At 47.6% G+C, this 20,887-nt stretch overlaps 1 protein-coding gene across 2 annotated transcripts in view; it reads right to left on the bottom strand.

The window, feature by feature from the left end:
- CRKL (CRK like proto-oncogene, adaptor protein) overlaps positions 1 to 17,207 on the bottom strand; it is a 31,420-nt gene extending 14,213 nt beyond the window's left edge. The window contains exons 1-3 of one of the 2 annotated variants that reach the window (XM_089894825.1): positions 16,598 to 17,207; positions 5,249 to 5,714; positions 2,878 to 3,864 (exon numbers count right to left, since the gene is read on the bottom strand). In XM_089894825.1, the coding sequence (XP_089750951.1) occupies positions 3,832 to 3,864; positions 5,249 to 5,714; positions 16,598 to 16,908 (810 nt within the window). In that variant the 5' untranslated portion in view covers positions 16,909 to 17,207 and the 3' untranslated portion in view covers positions 2,878 to 3,831. Of the gene's footprint in view, positions 1 to 2,877; positions 3,865 to 5,248; positions 5,715 to 16,597 lie in introns of those variants that run through there. The other variant, XM_022551216.3, reaches the window with a different exon arrangement.
- Between the last annotated feature and the right edge of the window lie 3,680 nt (positions 17,208 to 20,887).

Genomic DNA, 20,887 nt, shown 5'->3' with positions numbered 1-20,887 from the left:
ATCCAAAGGACAAATATTTTATGATTCCATTTATTATATGAGGTATCTAGAATAGGCAAATTCATACAGATAGAAGGTAGACTAGAGGTTACCAGGGCCTCAGGAGAGGAGGGTAGGGAGTTACTGCTTAATGGTTATAGTTTGGGGTGAGGAAAAAGTTTTGGAAACAGTGCTGGTAACTGCATAACACTGTGAATGCAATTAATGCCACTGAATTGAACACTTAAAAAGGGCAAATTCTGTTATGCACATTTCACCACAATTTTTAAAAAACAAATAATTTAACATGCCAAAGACCACTGAGTTGTACACTTTAAATGGGTAAATTGTATGATATGTGAATTTTATCTCAATAAAGCTGTTTAAAGAAAGACTGTGTGGGCTGAGTCCTAGCTCTACCACATACCAACTATAAGACTGTCAACAAATTAAACAAACCTCAAGTTCTAAGTGCATAAAATGGGGCAGCTATGAGGATCAACTAAAATATTCTCTGTGAAGCCCTAGCTGATGGTTCTCCTTACACAGTAGCTATTACCACGTATGGAAAACTGAGGTTAGCTTAATGACCAGGCTGGGACTGGCCTTGTCTGAACCACACTAGGGCCCCAATTTCACAGTACTCTCACTCAATTTACATAGTAAGAAAGAGGAACAAAACCCTTTTAAGAATATTCTCTAATTCACAATCCAATGAGAATATGATATGCTAGAAAAAAAAAATGTTACCTTAGGTACAGAATTCCTAAAACTGGATGCTGTTAAGGACAAGTGACACGTCAACGACAGAAGGATGGAGAAGGAGCCCGGCAGCCCTGATGAAAGTCCTTAAGAAGGTGGGTGTGAGCTTGTGGGCATCTCTGACAAGCCTTGGTGAGGAGGGGAATCGCTGAGACAGAGCAGCCCCCTCACGCTGGGAGGCTATGCCTCTGACCCTTACAGACCTCCACATGCAGACCCGACATCACTGTGGGCATAGAGTTCCAGCCACAGGAACTCACAGCTGATCCCGGAGAGCAGAAAAACACAATCAGCACTGAGGAAACCTAGATTTGCCTGGTAGATAACTTCCTCTCAGTAAGTAGAAGCAGCGATGAAGAAACTGCTAACGCGAACACTTAATTCTAACCAATGAAGCAAAACCAACTTGTGGAAGCAGAAATCTGGGAATTCTAGGCCAGTCAGTGAAGGAAGAAGTACCATGGGTCTTAGGAAGGTCAATTCAAAAGATTCAGACCAGATGCAACTCAATGTCTAGGGGTTTTCAAAATGGGGAGTAGACAGCCCAAGAAATGTAAACACCACAATCGCAGATGACCCCAATGGGAGTGAAGAGCAGGTTTCTTGAGCATGCTGGTGAGCTCACAGAAAAAATATGCACCACAGATGAAAGGATGGCCTCATGCCGATAAGGACAGATATCCAAGTGCTGACCAAACACACTGGCAAACAGGACCAGTCCAGTGCTGGTCATCTGCCACAGAGAATTACATCACAGAACACTTGCAGGCTTATGAAGGGTCAAGTCTCTTGGATTTTGTTCTAACAGGGATAATGGCAAATTCTATGAAACGCAAAAGGTGAGCTTGAGATCAAACCTGGACAAAATTCTGGATGCAATTAGCAGACAGATGGTTTATGAGCATTTAGAATGGGAAATAGGGTCTCTGGAAGGCAGCATGGGCTCAGTCAGGAACAAGTCACACCAGACCAGCCTCACTGTCCTTTTTTAGATATCAGACATGGATCAGGAGAGGCTGCAGAGAAGGATCTGGATCGTGCGTTTATGAAATGTGCAGATAACATGAAACCGAGGGGGTGATCAACATGCTACACGATGTAATCAGGATTTTAAAAGACCAGAAGCATACAGGTGGGTAAGACCGAAAAAACCAAAACCAACAAACAAAAACCTCAAGAGGGACAACTGCAGGGGTCCACACTGAGCGAGGCTGGTACAGGACAGGGATGAGGCGGCTGGTTTCTCCCTGGTGGGAGCAGAGACCATGTCATGAGACTGTGTCCCAGGCTCCACAAAGACGGGCCCTCTGCGTTGCTCCCCGCTGCACTCCCCACTCCTACAGCCACATCCAGGCACTCAGGAAACCTCTGCTGAAGAAGGGAATGTTTGTGGAGGTGTCCATGGTGAGGGTGAGGTAGGAGCTGAGGCATCAGGAAGACAGAGCTAAGGACCACCCCACTTGCCCTCCTTGACTCTCTCGATCCATCCCCACTCCCTCCACACCTCACCTGCAGCCCCTACCCCACTTCACCACCGTTCCCTTAGCCCACACCACGGGGCACTGCTCCGTGAGGCTCCATTCAGACTCCTGGCTGTGCGTGCCCAGAGCTAAGTACAACTCTGAAGGTGCTAACAAATTTCTGCCCTTTTCTAGTCAGGAAAGTATACTGGAATATGAGTATAGGAGACTGATATTATTATAGGGAGACTCAAGCATTTGCTCTAAATTACTTTAAAATTAATCAATAAAAAGGTAAACTGCCCACCTGCAAACTTCAGAACCTCTAACAGTTGTGAGAAACCGGCGATTTCTTGCCTCAATGAAGGCCACAAGAAAACTGTTCACCTCCTCAGCTTTGCTCTCTGCTGATATGGTCACAGCTCGCGTCCAAGCTTTTGTCTTTTGCCCAACACACCCAACACTCTCAATGACCTTCAGCTACACAGTGGTGTTCTCTTGTTCCTGCAAGCTCTTCCTTCTGCCAGGAATGCCTCCCCCCACTTCACCCAGCTAACTTCTAGTCATCCTTCAAAACTCAGTTCAAAGGGTCACCTCCTGCAGGAAGCCTTCCCAGACCAACACCCACCCACATTCCCATCTCCTACCTCCATCTCTGCTCCCACCTATTCTGTGTTATCAGATCACTTACCACACTGCTGGTTTCTGCCTCTAATCTTTCATTAGGTGGCAAGCTCTTTGGTGGCAGGACCCTACACAGCACCCCTCACAGGTTGGATGCATGAATGGATGATTAACAAACAAACATCAACTCTCAGAGCCAGGGTGCCTTTTAGGCTTAGAGAATTTGAGAAACGTGCCCAAGATCACACCAGGAACAGCTGGGACTCGAATGCGGGCCGCTGTGTCAGAGGACACAACTTGGACTGCAGGTTATTTTGTAATGACCACAGCACCCTTGCTCCAAACATTCTCTTCTGCCAACGATCTACCTTTGGAAAGGCCTTCGCCACTCCGCACCACCTGAGAACACCCCTGCTTCCCAGGAGCCCTTCCAGCCCTGCTCCACCAAGGGCACGGGAGGCTCCCCTTTCAAACCAAATCCCAAGGATAAACTCGTTTCCTAAAAAGAGGTAAGCAAGAGAGCAAAGTGTCTAAACAAAGACCTCTCTTAAAATATCTCTTCGCGTGCAGGAATGTTCTTTCAAAACTCAAGTTTTATGAAAAAAACCTTGTGAACTAACTCAGGAAGTAAAGTTCACCTGAACCATCCTCACTTTGTAACACCATCTCAAGGGGAATAACGAAGCTTCAATTACTGGCACATTTTCTCCTACTTGTCTCACCTTTCTTATTTTAATTTTAATACTTTTCCTGGTAACCTAATTGCAACAGTCCCAAGAGGGGACTGTTTTTAACAAGATCCGACAGGCATCAGTTTTAGAAGATAACATAATTCACAGACATACTTATTTATGGCATAGCTGAAAGTCTCATTTAAACACACAGCACAGGAAATACCATGAAGTGGAATTTGGCAAAGGTCTATTTCTTGGGTCCACTAACACTCTAATTACCTAAGGCAGCCTTTCACGAGGCTGACACGGCTGGGCTGGTGTCACGAGGAGGCTCAGGTGTGGAGACCTGTCTCTGGGGCCTGAGGCTAGAAGAGCAGTGTTAACAATGAGAAGATGGGTTATCTTCAAATATGCTTCACGAACCAGGCTCCTTCTCCTCACCCCGGCCTCCCTAAGGCACCCACCTATGTATCCACTCCCCAGGCTCTGAGTGATCCCTTCTACAACCCCCTGTGCACACTCCAAAGAACAAACATGGGAGACAGGGATTTCTAAACCGCACATCTTAGAGCCAGAAGTCAACACACAGGCGACCTAAAGGGAGTGAGGCTTTAAATCCTGGCTCAGGTAAGAACCCACTTCCTGACTTCCTTTACGGGGCTTGGAATTCTGACTGGGAGCCTGGACCCCCAGGATCTCACCCTGGTGTGCCAACCGTCAGCTGCATAACACAACTCTAAATCCTAGCTCCCTACTCCCATGAGGAGACCAGAGATGTGGAAGTGCTCCCAGAGCCTGAAACCACTAAGCAAACTGGAAGGTATTTAGAGCCCAGAGCCCCCCAAGTTATTTCAGGGTGCTGAGGTGTGTACCGTGCAGGGGCAGGTCTGTGTGGGGATGAGAAGGCCAGCAGGCCTACTCAGCCAGGCCTCCATCTGTGGAGGGAGCCTCTCTGGTTCCCTTCCTGTTCTTCCACTGTGAAGTATAAAAGCACCAGGTCCTCCCCAGCCCCGGTCCCCGCCTCAGATGCTCTTTCCTTAGAGCCAACATGAGAGGGAGAAGTAACCTCAGACTCTGAACCAAACCTCCAGGTGTAGTTCACTTGGGTATTACTCTTGGTCCAAATAAACCTGAGGATAACCAGTGAAAAAAAACACACAAAAATCACAGCTCCCTTTGAATCTGAGGGCAGGCTGCTCTGAAACAACAGGCCCCATGACTTCATCCTCCTGCCATGCACCTGGGCTGCCTCCCAGCTCTGCCCTACTGTGACCTCGGGGTGAACACACACAGAACAAGCAATAACTTAATCTCAGTTTCTCTAACACACATGTGATGTAATGATACTAAGAAAGAGTATAAAACCGTACTCATAATGATACTTACATTGCAATGTGTGATTCACAAACCATTTTCACAAGTTATCAATAAATGACAGAGCTGGGGAACTGTGGTACCAAATCCCATATTCTAATACAATAATATTTAGGGCCCACCTCACTTATGTAATTTATATAAATTTACACATCAGTAAAAAAATAACACACAAAAATATATGGGACCATTCTTCTAAAAATATGCATTTTTAGGGAATTCCCTGGCAGTCCAGTGGTTAGGACTCCATGCTTCCACTGCCTAGGGCATGGGTTCAATTCCTGGTCGGGGAACTGAGATCCCCGCAAGCCATGGCCAAAGAGAACAAAAACTGAGTGTCAAAGGGCCCAAAGAACCAGCCTTAGTAGATTTTACCTCTAATGCCAGGGCGGTCTTGTCATAAGCACAGGGCACTCTTTTCTGAATTGCTTTTGCAAAGACAGGTCCATTCTGTGTGGATGGCAAAGGGCTGACCGCTGCCCCAGGAGTGCTGGAAACTGCAGGCAGAGGAGCCGTGGTCTGAGGCTGAGCATACGCGTGAGCAGGTTCTGGGATCCCGTAACTGTTGGAATTCCTATTCCCATGCTTTCCGTGTGGCGAGGACCTCACAAGCTTTTCCACGTAAGGGACGGGAATCATCCCCACCCGGCCATCCTTGTTCCGGGCACTCCACCACTGTTCTTCCGGCTTCTCTATTATCACTAGGATCTCACCCTTTTTAAAGGGCAGGTCTTCGGCATCATTCCCAGGAAAATCATAGAGAGTTCGTACATATTCCAGATTTTCTTCTGCTGTAGGCAGGCTGGGTGCTGATACAGATCCCATTGGTGGGCTCGGATACCTTCAGAGAGAGAGAAAATTAAGAGAAAAATCTTACTCTATGCCAGTGTTTGTCAAACTTTTAAAATAAACCAATTAACTCAATAACAAATTATTTCCCTCTCCATACTCTCAGTCATTAAGAAGGTCCTGTCACACTGTTTTACCCTCTGTAGTTTGTAATGCAATCGAAGTTAACATCCTGAATATTAACGTTAGATGCATAGCACCCCTCCCACATATGTCTGTTTCATAGGAAGCTTTTGTTTACACATACAGATACCTGGTCTGAATTTTTTAAATTATTTTTAAATCCTCAGTAAGTTCAGCTGCCTCCTTCCTTAGGCCCATCACAACCACCACATACTCTTCCTTCTGGTCCTAATCTAGGGTGTGCACCCTGCACACTTCCCAGGGCACCCAGAGAGATGACAAAGGCCTCTGTGCTCCTCAAAATATAAAAACCAGAAAAGGGAGTATATACTTGCATTATAATTAAAAAAAAAAACACCCATACTGCACCTTGTACAGGAATCATCATCTGAGCCTCAAAATGAAAAAGTGAAAATTTTCACGGAAAAGCTCAGACGCAAGAGCTCTCACCTAAGCATCACACCCCTGGCCACCCACTCTCGGAGCCCCCCTGTGAGTCTGCCCCGCACACCCGGAACCACCTAGATGCGGTTAGAAAAGCACTGTCCCGGGCTTCCCTGGTGGCACAGTGGTTAAGAATCCGCCTGCCAATGCAGGAGACACAGGTTCGAGCCCTGGTCCAGGAAGATCCCACGTGCTGTGGAGCAACTAAGCCCATGCGCCACAGCTACTGAGCCTGCGCGCCTAGAGCTCATGCTCCGCGAAGCCACCGCAATGAGAAGCCTTGCACCGCAACGAAGAGTAGCCCCTGCTCTCTGCAACTAGAGAAGGTCCATGTGCACAGCAACAAAGACCCAACACAGCCAAAAATAAATAAATAAATATTTTTTAAAAAAGGAAAAAGCACTGTCTCCCTTCTCTTCAGCAACACCCCATATGGAATGCCCCCTTCTGCAAGAGAAGTACAGAGGTCTCTCTTCACCTAAGAAGTGTTCTGGAAAGTTGCGAATACATGAAGTTTTGGGAAAACCTATTTTGCTGTTAGCATTTCCTCCCCTTAACTTTTTTGAAGCACATAATCTACACCAGAGTAACTTCACCCAGAGTCTCCACCTCTTTAGGGGGTGACGCCTGTAGAGTCATCACCAAGACTGGTTCTGGAGCAGCAAGACTGGTTCTGGAGGGAGAATGCTGGGATAGGGCCTATGCCTGCCTAACCACTGACTACAGTTGTTTTGTCTTCCAGTAGATCATGGCCATTCCCTCTTTTTCCCCCAATTAATGACCTAAAAAGTTGTTTCACATAACAACATGATCTCCTAAGTTGAAGCACTTTAATTAAAAAAAAAAGTTTCTTTTTAAAAAAGTGTTACCATGTTACAACGTTCAGCAAAATAAAGGAAAACAAAAGAGAAAAAAATCCCACAGTTCCTGCCCCAAGGTAGCTACAGTTCTCCTTCCCTCCTCCCTCCCTCCCTCCCATCCGCCCACTTTGCGGCTTGCTTTCTTTTTTTAAAAACATCTTTATTGGAGTATAAATGCTTTACAATGGTGTGTTACTTTCTGCTTTATAACAAAGTGAATCAGTTATACATATACATATGTTCCCATATCTCTTCCCTCTTGCGTCTCCCTCCCTCCCATCCTCCCTATCCCACCCCTCTAGGTAGTCACAAACCACCTAGCTGATCTCCCTGTGCTATGCGGCTGCTTCCCACTAGCTATCTATTTTACGTTTGGTAGTGTATATATGTCCATGCCACTCTCTCACTTTGTCACAGCTTACCCTTCCCCCTCCCCATATCCTCAAGTCCATGCTCTAGTAGGTCTGTGTCTTTATTCCCGTCTTACCCCTAGGTACTTCATGACTCTTTTTTTTTTTCTTAGATTCCATATATATGTATTAGCATACAGTATTTGTTTCATTCTCTTTCTGACTTACTTCACTCTGTATGACAGATTCTAGATCCATCCACCTCACTACAAATAACTCAATTTCGTTTCTTTTTATGGCTGAGTAATACTCCATTGTATATATGTGCCACATCTTCTTTACCCATTCATCTGTTGATGGACACTTAGGTTGCTTCCATGTACGGCTTTCTTTCTTAAGAGTCCCCATACAGGACTTCCCTGGTGGCGCAGTGGTTAAGAATCTGCCTGCCAATGCAGGGGACACGGGTTCGAGCCTTGGTCCGGGAAGATGCCACATGCCACAAAGCAACTAAGCCCGTGAGCCACAACTACTGAGCCCGTGTGCCACAACTACTGAAGTCTGCGCCTAGAGCCTGTGCTCTGCAACAAGAGAAGCCACCGCAATGAGAACCCCGCTTGCCGCCAACTAGAGAAAGCCCACGCGCAGCAACGAAGACCCAATGCAGCCAAAAATAAATAAATAAGTTTATTTTTTTTAAAAAAGAGTCCCATGTATGCATGCCAGGGGCAGTTTTTCTGCGTTTCCCCACTATACTGCTCTTGCTTCATTCGGTGAGCCTGCTGCAAACAAGCATCCCTGTGTTTCTGAAGGGTTCTTCTTTCTCTCTGTTACCATCTTCACATACTCTCTTGAATTTAATTTCCCTGCAATGTATTTCTTGTAAAGCCTAGATTCCTGGATTAAAGAACAGGAACGTTTTCACGGCCCTTGGTACATTTTGCCACACTACTCTCCAAAAGTCTGTCTTTGTAATTTGGCAAAACTTACATCTTTTTAATGTAAATGACCAGTTTCACAGTAGTCAGGATACCTTGGTGGTTGGAAGAGTGATTTAAAACCTCAAAGGCCTTATTACTTATTAACAACCTGACAACAAAGGGGCAGACTGCTTACTATCAGTGTACCTAAAAAAGAGTGAGCAGGAACAGCAAAACAAAGAAAAGGCTGACACTTATACCTCCATTGGGGACTGCCTGCAGTCTTGGCAGACAGTAAATTATTGAATCCCCACAGCAATCCTGGGAGGTACGATGCCTTCCACTTGGATTTGCACAAAGCAGTGTCCTCACTCACAGCCTCTCAGCTCGTCAGCCGCAGGGACAACCCGTGGGTCTTTCAGGTGTCTGAGAATTAACGCTGTGCGTGAAACACCCACAACAGTTCCTGACCGGCACTAAGCACCCCATCAGCTCCTCACCCCCCACCCCTGAACCTAATTCAAGGGCCACGGAGATTCTGTGAGAGTTTGGGTCACACTAAACAAAACTCAGATACTTCACCAAGAGCACACCTGGTTCCACTGCAGACGCCTTCAAGGGTTATTTTACTGTTTATACAGTTAAAAGTTAAAAGCAGTTCCACAGACCGTGAGAACACTAGTACAGCTTCAGTAGGGATTAACACTAATGACATCCATTTACCCAGGTACCCACTGGCCTTATTATGTACTAAGAACTTGGGGGACAAACAATGAATTAAAACCAAGTTCCTGCTCTCCAAAGACTGCAAACTTAGTAGCGACAGAGACTGGAAGGCAAATGAGAGCACCAAGTGTCATTCATGTGTCCCACAGAAGCTGACGGGGTCAAGTTCTGCTAAGGGTCAGAACAGGCAAGGGGATGGTGCAGAAAAAGCCAAAGACTAGCCCCCTTTAAAGCTGAAAGATTTCGTGGAAGACAGGCTTACGCATTCTGATTCTACATCAGAAGACTTAAGAGGCCCAAAGGTTCAAACGCTCCCTTCCCAGCTTCCCCACAGCTCACGGGGCTGGCTGGTTCCCACAAGCAAGGCCAGAAGCGGGCTGGCCGGCACACATTTGAGGCTTGCTGGCTACATATGGCCTTTGTCAGATAGTCTTCTTTTCATATAACCCTTAAAAAAGTAATGACCATTCTCGGCTCCAGTACACTATACAAAAACTATCTGTGAGTCTGGCCAAGGGGTCCACAAACTATGGCCTGCAGGCCACCGGCCCACCAGCTGGTTTTACAAATAAGGTTTGAGTAGAACCCAGCCAGGCCCATGCGCTCATGGGCTGTCTGTGGCTGCTTCCGCAGTACGAGGGCAGAGCTGAGTGGCTGGGATGGGGACAACAGGGCCCACAAAGCTTAAAGTGCTGAACAGCTAGCCCTTCACCGTGAGTTCGCTGAGGCCTGGTCTAGATAGCCGAGGCGGAGCTGGGGAGGGTGCTCATGCAGACCTGACAAGAGGGAGGACAGCTTACACTTTTTCCACCACTTCACTGCTACAGTGACCTGGAGCTCCTTTCCTGATTCGGCACACGCACAGACATCCCTAAATATGACAGGAAATCAACCTCCCAGCCACACCCCTGACAAATTCAAAGCCCTCCACTTCCCATTTTCTCAAACTCGTGTATTCATCAAAATCCCCTGCAAATTACACATTAGTCCCACTGCAGAGATGAAAGCATGATGATGCCAGGTCAGAAATACTTAACATATTAGAACCCACTGCCCAAAGAAATAGGAAACATAAAACTGGAACAACTCATTGTTTCTCAATTGTTTCGCAATTTGTTCCTTCATCAGGACTGTAAATAGCATTCAACACACACACAGTTTCCCAAGCCCATCAAGCACACCAGACCCATGCTGCTTCTTCTCCCTCTCCCTCTCCCTCTCTCGCCAGCTCTGGAAGAGAAGCCGCTCCTCATCGAATGACAATGAATCTCCCTCCTCCTTTGGTTAAAAGCATTCTCAGCTGCATGTATAAATCACAGATAGAACATTTTATTTAAACTTCAGCTTTAATGCCTTCTATGCTTACAATCACCTTATTCCTGTTAAGGAAGCAATACAATCAACTTCTGGCAGGAGAGAGTTTCAAAGGTCCTGTTCTAGTTTTTTTTTTTTGTTTTTTTTTTTTTTTTTGCGGTATGCGGGTCTCTCACTGTTGTGGCCTCTCCCGCTGCGGAGCGCAGGCTCCGGACGCACAGGCTCAACGGTCATGGCCCACAGGCCCAGCCGCTTCGTGGCACGTGGGATCTTCCCGGACTGGGGCACGAACCCATGTCCCCTGCATCGGCAGGCAGACTCTCAACCACTGCGCCACCAGGGAAGCTCCCTGTTCTAGTTTTTAAAGGGGGTAACATGGATATGGAAGATTTTCCTTATTATATACATGTATACACATACTCTTGTGTATGTATGAAAGATTTCACAATAAAAAGTTGGAAAACAAAACAGATGGTAAAAGAATCAATTCCAAGAAGACTGGCTAAGTACCCGTCTGCTCAAAGTGCTTCCAGCGCTTCTTATCCCTCGGTGACCCTGAGCACGGAGGACTCTCCCTCCATCCCTGGCTTCGCACCTTCACCAATGGCTCTCAGTCTTCGGCGGCGCCTGCCTCTGCACCTGCCTCTGCACCTCCATCCACAGCTTCTCTGCCTCTGCTCATTCTGCGGATTCCACCAAAGCTTAGACCCAAATCTGTATATTTGGCCCCCAACCCTCTTCTCGTTAACAAACCCATCAGATTGCTGAACCCCGCCTGGCTTCCCTGTTGAAAACCATCGACCCCCTCCCCCCATCCCTCCTCTCCATTCTCTCAGAGGCACCATTCAATCATCCCTGATGCCACAGCTCTCCACTCACCTACAGGCAACTGCCCAGCGATGGCTGTCATCGGCTTCCACCTTATATTCCCAACACAAGAGATCTCAGTTCAGCTTCTCACAATCCCTTCCCCTGTAACAGTCCTTAATTAACCCCACACTCCAGACTCTCACCACCCCGCCCACACCAGTTTCTAAAAAATAAAACTGACCATGACAGTTCTCTTCTTAAAAACTTTAGAGGGCTCCCACTGCTAAACTCATGTACAAAGCACAGAGGCCCTTCACAGTTCAGCATTCTTAACTTCCTAGCTCGCGGCCCCTCACTCACATGAACCACACCTGTGCCTTTCCCAGCACCTCTTCTACCTCATACACTTGTTCTCATCCTTCAAGAACCAGTTCATGTGAAGTCAGAAAGAGAAAAACAAATACCGTATGCTAACACATATATATGAACCTAAAAAAAAAAAAAAAAGGTTCTAATGAACCTAGGGGCAGAACAGGAATAAAGATGCAGATGTACAGAATGGACCTGAGGACATGGTGAGGGTGACGGGTAAGCTGGGACGAAGTGAGAGAGTAGCACTGACATATATACACTACCAAATGTAAAATAGCTAGTGGGAAGCAGCCACATAGCACTGGGAGATCAGCTTGGTCCTTTGTGACCACCTAGAGTGGTGGGATAGGGAAGGAAGGAGGGAGACACAAGAGGGAGGGGATATGGGGATATATGTATACATATAGCTGATTAACTCTGTTACACAGCAGAAACTAACACAACATTGTAAAGCAATTATACTCCAATAAAGATTAAAAAAAAAAAAAAGAACCAGTTCATAGAGCACCTTCCCTTTCAGGCCCTGCCTGACCCTTTAGTTGACCATCCTTGCTTTTAAGCTCCCATGGTATTCTATTTTCATTTGTTCAGTATACTGAGCTTCTCAAAAGCCAGGGCCGTGGTTTACTTCCATTATATGACTTGAGTCTAGCATTGGGCTTTGGGATACAGTAGGCCTCAATATATTGAAATTCCTGCTAAAATTAAAATGCCCAAGACACAGGGAAGCATTTCCCCTAAGCCTGGGTTAAATCTGTTCCACAGACAAGGAGATCCCGTGTGCCACCAGGTTTGCTGTCCAAGCCTCTTCGCCTCACCACCGCAGAGCTCACACTCGGCTGTCGTTCCCCACCAGCTGCAAATGCCTGATGGTCCCACCTTACTCCTTGTGACCTTAACTCCGACTCCAGGATAATCACCACTGCCCCCTTTCACTTATCAGAAAGAACTAAAATATTTTAGCCTGAAGGAACCTTAGCACCTTAGAACCTAGTCCAACTGTTCAGATCAAGAGCAGAAATCTTAGATAAAAAGTTCTCTGAATTTGAGTCTTAAACAAGAGAAAGGTCACAAAGCAAATGGCTATCAGCACTTTACTTGCCATGGGAACACAATTCTCACCTGGGCGAGACTCCATTCCCAGCGTAATGACGTTTATGGATCCCATCTAAATTGAACTTAGGTGATTTAAACTACTGGTAAGAAGAAACTCAAAGGTTTATCCACAGTGTCCAATTCTATGCTAATCAAAATCACTGTTAATCCTTCTCCCCTACTCCTAATTACAAAAGTCCAAAAGTTCCCTTAAATATTCAGACAGGGGCCGTGGGGGGAGGCATGGCCATGCTACCTGGGGTACCCTCCGGTCCCCCACGGTGCAGCCTCTGTGGCACACGTGTGAGGGTCCCCTCGGGATGCTCAGGTTAGGCTGCGCATCCTTTCTCCGCCCTCCCACAGCTACTGTCTGTTTCAGATGACATGAATTTGGCCTTTTAAATAAAGTCTCAGTAACCAGGAAGCTCCTCAAGAGCATGACAGGGACTGCTGAGTCAATGTTAGTTCCATATTACCAGCACATGCAATGAGCAATGTCTGCTGAGTAAAAAACAGGGTTTTCTCTATGGGTCAACTTGCCTCAGTTTTTCAACTTTTACTTCTCATGATTTTTCTCCCAGCCATCATATAGCTACATAAGCTAGAACTGGAAAATTTTATAAGCAAAGCAAGCTACGCAAAACACACTTTCAATTTTCTAAACCGTAGGAAAATGTATTTCACCGCTAAACTAAATCCACTCAGAAACCTGAAACACTCTGTTGTTAAACTGGAAAGAGCCTCTATTAAAACAGAAACAAAAAAACCAGTAGCACCTACCTGAATACTAACTATAACCTAATAAACGGAATCTTAAAAGTGTTTATACTCAAATAAAATGGAGGTGAAAACCACAAGTTTTCAAATGATTTTTAATATAAAAATTACACCCATATGCAGAAAAAGAATCCTTTAGGGTCATTCAAAAATCAAAAGCCACTGATATACCTTTCGTGTTTAAATTTAAAATCTAAGACAGAAATGAATACCACAGACAAACTCAAAAGACAATAAGATAACCCAGAGAACAGACAGCTACAAATATACCAAGTCATCTTTGTCTCTTCCTTTCTCTTCCCCATCATCCCCCCTCCCACCAGCAACTTATTTTCAAACCACAGCCATCACTCAGTCTACATAATGTCTCTATGATGGACGGATGGGCGACTCATCAGTCACCATCGTTCTGACCTGGATTGCAGTAACAGCCTCAGGTCACTTCCTGGCTTCAAACCCCTTCCATGGCACCCAATTTCCTGCCTTTGACCATTACCTGTCCAAACTCTTCTAGATCTGCATCTCAGAGCCACACTCACATCACATTGCTGTCTTTCCCAACCCAGAACTTTGCATAAGCTCTCCCCCTCCTCGCCCAAGCCTTGCTCCTCCTCCCTTCTGCAGTTTCACGCTTTCTCTGACCTCACCAGCTCAGGTAAGTCCCTTCTACTAGATCCTCTCAGCCTAGATTGATTTCCTTCATAGCATTCACAAATCTTGTAGTATTTTATTTTTCTACTTTTCTGTCTGTCTCCTCCACTAAAATCTAAGTTCCATGACAGAGAAAGCATGTCTGTCACCCCTCTTTCCCAGTACCTATCACTGGAACATAATTCTCCTGTAATATTTGAATAAAAATATAAAATTAAAAGTTAAGGAACATTCCAATAAAAAAGATCAGACTAGCACAAAACAAGCACCAGTCCTTAAATTCTGAGGAAGTCATATAGTTGTGACCTTTCACTAAGCAAAACAGACCCCCCAAAAGAACTATTAGCCAAGGGGCATGAAACTCTGGCTTCAGAAGCTCAGTTTTGAGGCCTAAAAAAGCTAAACCACTTTATTTATCCTGTCTGGGGTGTGAAAATGCATCGCCCTGATTTCTGCATTTGGCCAAGGCTTGCCTGGTGTAGTCTCCTACAGTAGGTAACACATCAACCAAATCCTCAGGAGAGGCAATCCAGATTTAGTGTGACAAAGTAAATCCAGCCAGGATCTGATTCAACCAGCACTGTGACAGCCCTTGGAGACAGCAGGGAAAAGGAAAAACTAAACTACAGCAAAATGCCTGGGGCAGAGGAAACAGAGGAGAAACAATCAAGGCTGAACTCAAGGGGGTCAGGTAAAGGCCCCAGCACCAAAGGGAGGATTTCCGCAGGTGAGGAACCGGTGGAGGGAGGTGCTCCACAGAGGGCCAGCAGTCGAACGAAGGCCCGCAGGTGTGCATGGGCGTGCAGGGCTGGCTCCCGGGAAGGAGGATGAGAGGGGTGAGGGCAGGCACCACACTCACAAAGTTACAAGGGCACCTGGGAAGACGCCCGAAGGGGAAGTTTGGGGTCGTTTCTGCGGGAAGCCGCTGCAGCACAATCCTTTTTCTCCACCCAGAAGGGGATCTAGTTATTCACTCACAGCTGCACTATAGTACCTGTCACCTCAAAGTGCACACACCCGGCACACAACATGGCATGCTAAATGCCTAAAATTAATGATATAATTCACCTCCACAAGCTAGGCAACTAATTTACTTAAACGTATTTAATATCTCATTACTGTGGGTTCTAAGAGTCTCTCCAACCCCTTATATTGGAATTACATGTGTTGAAAGTTGACTCCAGTCACCAGTATCTTCTGGGACCTGGAGGTTTCACCAGTCAGATTCTTTTTGGTGTCTAGGTCTTCGTTATACACTATCTGATTTATAATCACTTTCTCACCAGTTTTTAAAATCCATTTAGTTCTGCAGTTAACCTCAAAGTCATTCCACTGTCATGCTGTTCCTTCTCTATCTCTATTCCACAGAAGCAACGCTAAGGCGTCCAGTGGGTGCTCCTTAATTAATATAATACCTTTTAGTGTTTAGAGCTCAGAGTAGAATCCTGTCAGTGAATCTGTAAAGTCAGAAACATCTCATCCTGAAAAATCTATCCTTTTTAAACAAATGTTTAAGAAATCAACTGGGCAGTGAAATACCTTTTACTTTTAAAATGCTAGGCAATCTCTTCAGCTCAAATTTGGCGTAATTTAAATAAAAGAAACCTCTAGCAAAATACTGATTAAGGCAAATAATCAAATGAAAAGAGGATGCCTAATGATCGGTGTCACTCTGGGTTAACTTTAAAATAGATACTAAGTCATTAAACTTAACACAAAAAGTACATCTGAAATTCAAGTAAGATAGAATTAAGATGAGTGTCATTCAAAAAATTCCCTTAGTAACATTCTAGCCTCATTCCTCCTTGGAATTTAACCAAATGGATTTCCAGTCTATGGACGGTCCAGCTTGGGGGGAAACTGTTAAAAAAAAAAAAAAAGTCTTCGTTGAAGCCAACGCACCTTCTTTTACAATTTTTGTAATTAATGTATTATAAAATAGATGCCTAGGTTATTTCAAACTTGGCACCAGGGTATCAATATATAGTTCTGATATTTCACAGTTAAAGGTATTTGTTTCTAAACGCTAAAGCATTTTCATCTGCCCAGTGTTCCAAAAGCTGCAGTCCAGGAGGTCTTAACCTGGAGTTCAAAAACCTTGAAAGGTGTGCAAACTCGTGTGTGCTTGCGGGGCGTGGGGGGAGGGTAAGCTAGCTTCAGAGTCTCAATCCGTGGCCCAAAAAAGGTTTCAAAAACAACAACAAAATTCTGCTTTAGCAGGGTAATTAAACCAAGAACGTAACGAAGGCAAAAAGCGTCCATTTTCAACTAGGCACCCGCAACTCAACACATTTAAGACGCACCCCTTCATCAACAATGACCCAGATCCTGACACTGCCTTCGGTTCGGAATGCCCTCCGGAAAGTAACCCGGTTCCGAAAAGGGGGCCACGGGTCCAGCCCCGACCCCCGCCCGCACACGCCCTCCGCGCACCTGGGCGCCGGCTCGATGAGCGTGGTGGTGTCCAGGTAGTGGATCTTGTAGAACTCCAGCAGGGCCGGCAGGTGGTCGAACTCCTGGTCCCCGATCTTGAAGCGGCGGTTGGGCAGCGAGTTGATGATGTAGTGAGACACCCGCGAGTTCTCGGACACGGACAGTACGTAGTCCCCGGGGCAGGTGGACGAATCGCGGACCAGGAACACGCCGTGGCGCTGGCCCTGGAGCCGGGTCTGCGCCTCCTGGCGAGACACGGGCCCCATGTACCAGGCCGAGCGGTCCGAGGAGTCGAACCTGGCGGAGGACATGGCGGGCCGGGCGCTGGGCCGGGCGGGCCGGGGCTGCTCTGCCTGCGCTGGACGCTCCGCCCGAACCGTCTGCGGGCCGGGCCGGGCCTCTGGCTCACCGCGCGCCTACTGGGCCGAGCCGGCACCTTCCTCGCGGCCGCGGGCCCGCAGCATCCTCCGCACCGCCCGCCTGCTCCGGGGCCGCTTCACGGAACGAGCCGGCTCGGGGGTGCGGGCCCAGCCGGGTCGCGGCGGTGAAGCCAAGCGCGGCAGAGGCCAACCGGGACCCTCCGGTCACTCCTGGCCCGGCGCGCTCCGGCCCCGCGCCCCCGCCGCTCCGCACCGAGCCCCGAGGCCAAGCCAAGCACCGGACCCCCGGGAGCGCCGCGCCGCCAGATCCGCTTCGCCCAGCCAGCTCCCAAGAGCCACAGCAACAAAATGGCGGACGCGGGAGAAGCGGCCAGCCACCTCCCCCTCCGCTCAGCGCCCCCCGTCTGCGCACGCGCGGGCGCCGGCTCCCAGCGGCCGCCGGGGCCTCCCGGTGACGTCACGCGGCGCGGCCAATCGGGATCGCGGGCATGCGGGACGGGCGTGCGCCGCTCGTGCGCGCCCCCGCGCGCCCTCCCAGGCAGCTCGGGGGGCGCTGCCGGGAAGCGGCTGGGGCTGGGCGCGCGCGGCGCCTCCAGAACCCGCTCTGGGAACAAAGCGGGAAGCGCAGGCTGGGTTCGGACGGGGGCGCGGCCCCTAGGTGAGCTGACGGGCGCGATGGGCCCCGCGGGGCCGGGGTGACGGCAGCGGGACGGCCAGGTTAAGGGGTCGCGGAGCCGACTGTTGCTTACGCTCAGGTGGTGCCGGGCAGGTGCGAACGCTGTCGGGCATAGCCCCCCTGGGACCCCGGACCCCGGCCGCCCCCACCCGCACTGGACAGTCAGTTTAAGGGAGCAGGGTCTGGTCTGCCTCGCCTCGTTCGGCTCTGGGCCTGGCGCACCGTCCCACCCTGAGCTGATTCTCAAATCTTGGTGGAGTGAATGACTGTTGAGGTAAACCTGCAGCCCGGAACCGGACAGAGGAGAAACAGTGTCCGGAAAGGGAGACGCTGGCAGCACGAGCCCATTCTTAGACCCCTGGTCATCGGACTCTCATTGTGGCCCTTCGCACCCCGGGGTTGAGCCTGGCCTACATTGTAGGGTGATGGGTGATGTCTGTTCCGGTGTAAACTCCGGGGGAAGTGTTACGGTCTAGTGCATTTTGTGACTCAGCAAAGCAGGTTTTCAGCTTCCCCCACCAAAGTTTCGTGTTGTATTAGTTTCGAGCACAATTTGAATAGCTCAGAATTTGGAGGTGAAGGCTTGGGTTGCAATCCTAGCTCAACTGACTAGCTGACTGAATCGTTCCATGTCTTATATATATATTTTTCATTTTCTAATGTATTTCATTTATCTTCCAGTTTTATACAGATATAATTGACATACATCACTGTTTATGGTGTACAGCATAATGATTTGATTTATGTACATCATAAAATATAACAAGTAAACATATAGATACAAAATTAAGAAATAGAAAAAATATTTAGTGAGCATCTCATAGATCCAAAATTAAACCTCAGAGAGGTTAAGTGGCTTGCTTACATAAGTTATTGTAAGTTACATAATTTGCAAGAGGCACAGCTGGCACTTTTTTAAAATTTTATTTATTAATTTATTTTTGGCTGTGTTGGGTCTTTGTTGCTGTGCGCGGGCTTTCTCTAGTTGCAGCGAGCTGGGCTACTCTTTGTTGCGGTGCGCGGGCTACTCTTTGTTGCGGCTTCTCTTGTGGAGCAGGGGTTCTAGGCGTGAGGGCTTCAGGAGTTGTGGCATGCAGGCTCAGTAGTTGCGGCTCGCAGGCTCTAGAGCGCGGGCTCAAGTAGTTGTGGCGCACGGGCTTAGTTGCTCCGGAGCATGTGGGATCTTCCCTGACCAGAGCTCGAACCCATGTCCCCGGCATTGGCAGGCAGATTCTTAAGCACTGTGCCACCAGGGAAGTCCCACAGCTGGCACTCTTAATCCAGGTCTTTTGACTCAAAGTCAAGGGCTCATTTCACTGTTACACAGTTATTGCCTATAATTTAGTCCATTTTCCTTGTTTTGCTTATAGGGAAACTGAGGCCCTCTAAAGTAAATTCTAGCACCAGATTTGAATGTCAATCTTGGAGTAGGGTGGAGGGGTTGGATTTCAGATACCGCCACCATTCTGCTGCCAGAGTGCCACGCTCCCCTCTTTAAAAATTCCTCCTGGGGGCTCCCCTGGTGGCGCAGTGGTTGAGAGTCCGCCTGCCGATGCAGGGCACGCAGGTTCGTGCCCCGGTCTGGGAAGATCCCACATGCCGCGGAGCGGCTGGGCCTGTGAGCCACAGCTACTGAGCCTGCGCTCTAGCGCCTGTGAGCCACAAATACTGAGCCTGCATGCCACAACTACTGAAGCCCATGCGCCTAGAGCCTGTGTTCCGCAACAAAGAGAAGCCACCACAATGAGAAGCCCGCACACCGCAACAAAGAGTAGACACCGCTTGCCACAACTAGAGAAAGCCCGTGCACAGCAGCAAAGACGCAATGTAGCCAAAAATAAATTTTAAAAATAAAAATAAATAAATTTATTTTTAAAAAAATAAAAGAAGAATCCACCTGCCAGTGCAGGGGACACGGGTTCAAGCCCTGGTCTGGGAAGATCCCACATGCTGCGGAGCAGCTAAGCCCATGCGCCACAACTAATGAGCCTGCACTCTAGGGCCCGCGGGCCACAACTACTGAAGCCTGCGTGCCTAGAGGCTGTGCTCCACAAGAGAAGCCACCGCAATGAGAAGACTGCATACTGCAATGTTGTAGTTGTAGCCCCTGCTCACCACAACTAGAGAAAGCCCGCGCACAGCAATGAAGACCCAATGCAGCCAAAAAAAAAAAAAAAAAAGTCCAGTGGGGAATAGGGTGTGGATTGGATCAAGGTGAAACAAGAATGGCTTTTTTTTTTTTTCCCTGCACCCCCTGGCATGTAGGATCTTAGTTCCCCGACCAAGGATCTAACCCATGCCCCCCACAATGGAAGTGCGGAGTTGTAACCCCTGGGCCACCAGGGAAGTCCCAAGAATGGCCTTGTTGACAATTGTTGAAGTTGGAGACCTGATGTGCTTGTGGCGGGGGGGGGGGGGAGGTTTTGTGTTAATTATATTATTCTACTTTCGTATATGTTTGAAATTTTTCACAGTAAAAAAATTAAGTACTTTAATTTTCCTTAGCACACCTGAGACAAGCTTAAAATTTTTTTTTCCAGAAAACGTTCTAGATGCTAAGAGATAACAAAATGGAAATGAATGGACAAGCAACAAGGAAGCATTAAAAAAAACGGCTAAAACATAAAGATTTGTGATTCTGCCTTAGCTTGCTCATTCCCAGGGTTTCCAGATGGCATTATACTTACACTTGTATTCTAAGATATTTATGGTTTAGATTCAAAGGACTGACAAGGCTTTTTGAGCAACTTGCCAGGATTCCTGACTTCCTATCCCCGAGGCCGCCTCTGAACTGAGGACACAACCTTGGGACCCGCCATTGACTTTTTATTCTCCCCTATCTGCGCAGGTCCAACCCTGCGGGTGATGGTTAAGGCCAGGCCAACTTCCTAGATTGCTGCCTTACTGAGGACCCAGAAGAACAAGCATCTGTCCCTCCCTCCTGCCCTGGGTTCTTTCCTAGCAATGATGCTGAGGGTAGAAGAGGTGTGACTGTAGGGGGAGAAGCAGGAAGTATGTTTACCACACTGACTTGATCAGGTCAGCGGTTCTCAGGTGCGCTCTCCACGAGGACTGGTTGACCTGTTTCTACTGCATTAATTAGACTTGTCCTTGGAGACCTTTCCCTCCGTGCAGTAAACTTTCCCTCTGGCTCTGCAGTTCTCAGTTACTACTTCCCCATGTTTCATATATATATTTCCAAGCTTATCTCCCTAAAACAAAAAAGGAGCTTAT

Source organism: Delphinapterus leucas, chromosome 14 (assembly GCF_059928025.1).
Source record: "Delphinapterus leucas isolate spDelLeu-1000000601 "Yukka" chromosome 14, BTC_Dleu_Yukka2, whole genome shotgun sequence".
Lineage (NCBI taxonomy): Eukaryota > Metazoa > Chordata > Mammalia > Artiodactyla > Monodontidae > Delphinapterus > Delphinapterus leucas.
Note: the sequence above shows the minus strand (reverse complement) of the source record. Positions and strands in the feature narration are given on the sequence as shown.